We start from the raw sequence: 6,882 nt of genomic DNA, 5'->3' as shown, positions 1-6,882 counted from the left end.
GGATGGACCTTTTATACGAGCCATCTTCCAAAATATTGAGATGGCTGGCCTAGTGGTTCCATGCCATTTGCATGTACCACCAGCTAGGGTGCCAAGTGAGGCAGAAGCTTGGAAATGTGTTCTAACATTAGTATGGATTCTGACTCCTTATTTATACCATGCTCATCACAGTTGTAATTCATGATCAGCACCACAGAAGTGATGCTTGCAGCTCCTGCGTATGGAATATGGAAGAAAGTGGTGTATCTCTGCATCATCAGCTCCTGCTGGAGTAGGCTGGAGAATAGAAATGAGTTTTTTTCTTTTTTCTGGACAGCTTCGGCTCTGGAAAGTCACCAGCTGATTGGATGTAGATGGGGTCAGAATTCTCTCATTAAAGAGCCAGAAAAGGCTCTGTCAGGTAGGAATACATAGATGGAATGAGCATATGGGAGGAAAAAACTGGTGGGCTTTCATGAAGATCTGGATCTTGAAACCCAGATCTTTCAGTGCCATAACCTCAAGCTTGGTGTGCTGTCTCCCAGACCTGGTGGCCATTACATCGGCTAGGAGGGTCTCCGAGATAAGAGCTTTGACCTCGGAGCCCCCCTACACCGTCTTTTATAAAGACAAGGTGCGGTTGAGACCCCACCCGGCCTTCCTGCCTAAGGTGGTGTCCCAGTTTCATTATAACCAGGACATCTTCCTCCCCATGTTCTTTCCTAAACCGCACGGTTTGGAGGAGGAGCGGAGATGGCACTCGCTGGACATGAGCCGGGTCCTGGCCTACTATATCAAGTGGCCATTCCGGAAGGCAACATAGCTGTTCATGGCCATGGCGGACCAGAAGAAGGGCTCACCTGTCTCCACCTAACGCATCTCCGCCTGCATCAGGACCTGCTATGAGGAGGCGAAGGTGCCGCTTCCAGGAGCTGTTTCAGCACACTCAACCAGGGCCCAGGCCTCGTCGGCGGCCTTCCTGGAAAGGGTGCCCCTGCAGGACATCTGCAGGGCAGCAACCTGGTTGTAGGTCCACACCTTCACGTCCCACTGCACCATCGTGCAGCAGGCAAGAGAGGTGTTGCTGTTTGGTGGCACAGGGAGGGGTATGGTATCGGGGAGTGGTGCTGTGTGGTGGTGCAGAAGAGGGTACCAGGGCAGGGTATGATATGGGTGGGGGTCACTGTTGGATGGTGCAGGATGGTGCGGTACTGGGGACACTGTGTGGTGGCATGGGGAGATACGGTACTGGGGGGTTGTTGCTGTGTGGTGGCACGGGGTGGTACAGTACTGGGGGGTGTCGCTGTGTGGTGGTGCGGGGGAGGGGTACAGTACTGGGGGAGGGGTGTTGTGTGGTGGCGTGGAAGAGGGTACTGGGGTGGGGAATGGTATGATGGGGGTCACTGTGTGATAGCGCAGGATGATGTGGTACTGGGGGGTGGTGCTGTGTGGTGGCGCGGGAGACGGGTACAGTACCGGGGGAGGGGTGCTGTGTGGTAGTGTGGAAGAGGGTACCGGGGAGGGCGGGGAATGGTATGGGGAGGTGGTGTCATGTGGTGGCACAGGGAGGGTAGTGGGGGTGTTGCTGTGTGGTAGCATGGGAGAGTAGGATACGGGGGTGTGGTGCGGGGGTGCTGTACGGGGGGGGACCCTGGTGGTGGTGCGCGGGGTGCCCTGTGTGTGTGGTGGCGCGGGGGTACGATACTGAGGTGCTGTATCTCTGTGGTGGCGCGCGGTACCGGGGGGCGGTGTCTGTGTGTGGTGGCGCGCGGGGGTACGATACTGAGGTGCTGTATCTCTGTGGTGGCGCGCGGGGGTACGATACTGAGGGGCTGTATCTCTGTGGTGGCGCGCGGGGGTACGGTATCGGGGGGCGGTGTCTGTGTGTCGTGGCGCGCGGGGGTACGATAGCGGGGGGGCTGTGTGGTGGCGCGCGGGGGTACGGTACCGGGTAGGCGCTGTGTGGTGGCGCGCGGGAGAGCATCGGGGGGGGGGCCCTGTCGCTGTATGGTGGCACCGGCACGTCGGGGTTGCTGCTGCGTGGTGGGCGGGTAGCTGGGACATACCACGGAGGGTTCGTAGGAGAGGTTGCTATTGGGATGCTCTGATCCCGTTTCCCGCCGACGCGGCGAGTCCTTCCCTTTAAGAGCCCAGGGTGGGGCCATACTTGCTGCAGGAACCTGCCCTTTAAGAGTCGCCCCAGCAGTCCGCTGCTGCCCGGAGCCAGCTGATCCAGTCCTGCCCCGCTGCTCCCGGACCCCGAGCCGGCCCCGCTGCTCCCGGACCCCGAGCCGGCCCGGCTTCGCCATGGTTTCGTGGATCATCTCCCGGCTCGTGGTGTGAGTGCGGGGATGGCTCTGCAGCATCCCGGCCCCGTCGCAGCCTGGGGTCTGCGGAGCCCCGGGCCCTACGTCGCACCTCCGCGGGCCGGCACCCCGGCCCGCGCTGCCCGGAGCCCCGGGGACCTGTGAGAATTCCGGAGCCAGCCGCCGCCCCAGGCAGCGCCTGCGGGTCGGGTGCTCCGAGGCCCGGGGTGTGTGGTAGGGGAGGCTCCGATGGGTCTCTGTAGGCTTAGTCCTAGCGCCTCTCGTGAGCTCCAATCCATCGCCGCTAGCACCGCCACACGGCCCCCAGCCGGCTCGCAGCCCGGAGCCCACCTTGCCAGGCAGCCGCAGAAATTAGATGCATCTTGCAGGGGGCTCTAGAGTCTATTTGGGGACAGCCTGGGGTGTGGGTTTGAGGCGGGGTCCTTTTCAGCACCCCCTTCGTGTAAGAATGGGACCGATAACTCAGCCCAACCGGGACAGAGTCCTCTTGCAAATGGATGAGACCTCTAAGTTCTATAGGTCAATGCTAAAACATTAAATCTGGTTGCTGCTTGTCAGCCAATGCAAGCTGGAGCACTGGGGCAATATGCCCATTGCATGAAATGCAGCAAACTTATTAACTAATGTAAAGTTCTGAATAGTCTTGCGGTGAATCACCCTGTAATGCACATCTCATAGTAGGGTAATGTCCACCATCCCCAGCTCGGAGAGTCATGGAGAGAGCCAGTGGTAGGAAGTTCAGGGAACTGGAGCTTTTAGATATAATAGGAGGGTTTACTGCCAGTGGAACTGCCCTAGGTGAAAGCCTGCAGGGGGACTTCAGGCAGGCTGTGAGTGCTCCAATAATTTAATCTTATTCCTGAGATAAAAGGATGGGTTAAGGTGTGTGTGTGTGTGTGTGAGGGGATGGAGGGTGTAAAGCAAAATCAACGTGAGGTGTTAAGATCCAGGAGGGGAGGAACATCAAGTGGACAAGAATGCTGAATAATTCTCATGGGTTCTGTTTTATTTCAGGTTAATATTCGGCACCTTGTACCCAGCATATTCCTCTTACAAGGCAGTGAAGACGAAAAACGTAAAAGAATATGTAAGTGTGAGTCGCCATGTTGTATTTCCACTGGCAACACTCCCACCCACTTCCTTGACGCTTACCCTGTCTTCAAGAATAGCATACCACCCAAGATCATCTCTCCTCCCCCCTCCTGAGACCAGCTTCTTTTTCCTTCTCTGTATGGGATAAAGCGTATCTTTACCATTAGTGGGTGTGTGGACTGCTACAGGGCAGCCCTACAAGGCTAGATGCAGATGGAGTGTATTCAGACTCTGCCTGTCTAAGTTCAGACACTGACTTCCTCTGACTTCACTACTCTATGCCTCTGTTTTCCCATCTGTAAAATGAGAATACCAGCCTCACAGGACTGTGAAGGTTAGCTGATGTCTGGTAAAGCTTTATGGACAGCATGTCCAACAGAACTATGCTCCCACAATTGTGGCCAGATTTTCAAAGGAGCTCAGTTCTCATTTAAGCACCAGAATAAATGGATAGGTTTTCAGAAGATTGCAGCACATTGGGTGTTGAGCTCTTTAGGTATTTTGGCTAGAAGTGTTAGAGGGGGAGCTGCTGGGTACTGAGCATGCTTGGAAATCTGATCTGTGTTTAAGCACCCATAGGGAAGCAGAGCTCTCTTGAAAAAAGGACTGAAGTAATAGGTGCTGAACTCTTGAACATGTGGCTCTGCAGGTGCTCATTATTTATAGTATTTATGGATCCTTTAAGAAGGTGTGGTTGTTCAGCTTTGCTTATTGAAATAAATGGGAGTAGAGGGGTGGGGATATTAGTCTAGTTTAATGAGATCAAAGAGCAAAGCTCTGATAGCAGGGACCAAATTGAGCTGGCAAACAGTGCTTCATCAAAACAATACTTGTCTGGTGGCACCACCAGTTCTGCAGTATTTAAGTTTCTATTTAAAACCCCTTAAATTTCTGGTCCTGAAGGAAACCTACATGTGCCGCATACACAGATGTCACACTGATTCTCTGCAGACAGACAGACACATCTTGGAACAATATCTTTAAGAAGGGTGAACAGCTCCAGAGTTGACAACTTAACTGTCCAGATAGTTTTATTAAAAATATCCAGGTACTCAAATTATGAGGGATCCATCCATCTGAGCTGTAGGCTAACACATGGTGCCCATGCCTATGGACAGATTTGGAACAAAAGGAGATAAGAAAGAGGAAAGAGGCTGATTTGGCTGGAGATTTCAAATCCTAAATCTAGTTTGGCAGGAGAGAGAGTGAAATAGTGAAAATATGGTATAATCTGGAAGCATTTCAAAGTCCAAAGAGATGGGATGCTTTTCCCTCTCCTCTTCATTGGAATGTTGCTCTCAATCCCTTCTCCTCTACCTCCTTTTGTCACTCTTCAGTCTTCTTTTTGTAGGTTGGATGATTTCTTCTGCCTCATTTCTTGTCTTGAATGATAAGAGGCTTCTGTCAGGCTGGATTTTTTCCAGCTTCTTTTCATGGTTTATTTTTCTCTAGTCTCCAGACTCCTCTGGCTTCTGCCCATGGTGTCACAATGGTTCAGGCTGTGAAGCTTCCTGCAGTCAGCGATGATGATTCTTTGAGTGTTTGATTGATTTCAGTGCTTGCTCATCGATTCCAAGTAGGTGTGTGCGCACGGTGTGCACAGTTGCTAGATTTTCCCCTAATGGTAACCATAGGGTCAGCTCTGAAGCTTCTTGGAGTCACGCCTCCATGGCACCCTATAGAGGGCCCTGCCGACCCCCCGCCTTTTCAGTTCCTTCTTACCGCCTGTTATGATCACTGGAACGCCGGTTGCTTTTGCTTTGCAAGTGTTCCCCTCTCAGTGGTCTTCCACACGTCAACTATAAATCGTTATAGTTTAAGTTAGTAGTTAGTATTATATAGTAGTTAGTAGGTAGGTTTTCCTTACAGGACCTTCTTCCCCATTTCCCGGCGCTGGTGCATGCCTCGGTCCCCTAGTTTTAAACCGTGCGGCACTTGCACGAAGCCCATGCCCAGAAGTAATTCCCATACTATCTGCCTCAAGTGCCTTAGAGAGGCCAACCAGAGGGACCGCTGCAGGATTTACAGAGACTTTCGCTCAAGAACTAAGGAGAGGAGCCAAAGGTTAAAGTTTATCCTCATGGAAGTGGCTCTCCAACCATCTCCGAGCCCATCTGAACTCATGCCCAGCATGTCCACGTTGATTCGGAGTACTCTGGCGTCTATACAAGACACGGTGCCAAGTAAGGACTCTGGGTCAAGGGACCCTGGCACTGTCACAGGTCACTGGCACTGAGAGACACCTCAAGAGCACGGCACCACTCTCATTCCCCAATTCCACAAAAAAGGCAGAAGAAAATGGACAAGACATGCTTGCAAATGCCTGAACCATCCAGGTGCAAGGGCCCGAGCAGAGTGCAGCCCATGTCGAGCCACTCAGCTTCCACTCCTGTGGCTACAGTGCCATCGACTCCGGTCCCGGGAAAGGGACTGTTGAGTTCACTGCTCCCGGACTCCCCACTCAGGGAGTTTATGGAAGAGGACTTGCAGTTCCCCATCCACACCAAAAACATTTGAGGCTGCCAGGGAGCTCATTGAGTGCACAGTACTTCTGCCCCCAGCGAGGGAAGGTGCACCGGAGACAGAGCCCGTGGCACTGAAAAAATGCACGGTGCCTTCCAAGGGCAAGCCTTCAGTGATGCCCCAATAAACATCTCCTTGACACTGATTGCAGTGCGGTGTCCCTTGTTGCTGGCATTGGTTGCTGAGGAGCAGTCGTTTGGGATCCGACTCCGAGGCAGAATCCTACATCTCTGGGCAGAGTCAACACCCTGAGAGGGGGCATACCACAGAATGGAGGTGGCTCATTCCTTTTCCACGCAATGATCATCTCAGTGGCAGGTGCTTGTGCAGTGGTCCTTTTGGATCCTGTGGGCCTTCCATCAAGCCCAAGCATCTCACTCAGGATTTTCCTTTTTGTTGGCCTCCGGGAGCAGATACCAGCCACCCTATTCAGAGGTCATACCTTGGCTAGACACCGAGACCAGCACTGAATATGACACCACTCCTGGCACAGAGTCAGACGTCAACCTTGGCACCAAGCCCAAACACTCGGCACCCTGGATCCTTCTGGAAACAGAGGATCAGGAGACCATGCCAGTCAGGGAATCATCCTCCTCATCCCCCGAAGAGGCTGTCTTGGGATCATCACTAGCACCGGTCATGGAGGACAGCAGGGCTCACCAAGAGCTCTTTTGCAGAGTTGCCCAAAACCTGGGGTTCCAGATGGAGGAGGTTTCCAAAGGAGTGGACCCTATGACAGACATTTTAGCCCTGTCAGGGCAAGCCAGGGTAGCCCTGCCACTCATTAAAACCATCCAGAACACAACAAAGGCCCTATGGCAGACCCCTGTCTCCCTTCCCCCAACTGCTAAAAAGGTAGAAAGGAAGTACTTTGTTCTCTCAAAGGACCATGAATACCTTTACACTCACCCTCCTCCAGGGTCTCCGGTCATTGCAGTGGCAAATGAGTGTGAAAGGCAAG

General features: G+C 53.2%; 1 protein-coding gene across 1 annotated transcript in view; it reads left to right on the top strand.

Annotated features, from left to right (window-relative positions):
• Positions 1-2,203: 2,203 nt before the first annotated feature.
• REEP2 (receptor accessory protein 2) overlaps positions 2,204-6,882 on the top strand; it is a 31,083-nt gene continuing 26,404 nt past the window's right edge. Inside the window, exons 1-2 of the mRNA XM_067534610.1 lie at positions 2,204-2,318; positions 3,321-3,393. Coding sequence (XP_067390711.1) covers positions 2,287-2,318; positions 3,321-3,393 — 105 coding nt within the window. The 5' untranslated portion in view covers positions 2,204-2,286. The remainder of the gene's footprint in view (positions 2,319-3,320; positions 3,394-6,882) is intronic.

This window comes from Emydura macquarii, unplaced genomic scaffold (assembly GCF_026122565.2).
Source record: "Emydura macquarii macquarii isolate MOO-44397 ecotype Brisbane River unplaced genomic scaffold, CSIRO-AGI_Emac_v2 contig_378, whole genome shotgun sequence".
Lineage (NCBI taxonomy): Eukaryota > Metazoa > Chordata > Testudines > Chelidae > Emydura > Emydura macquarii.
This window is presented reverse-complemented; position numbering and strand designations above follow the sequence as displayed.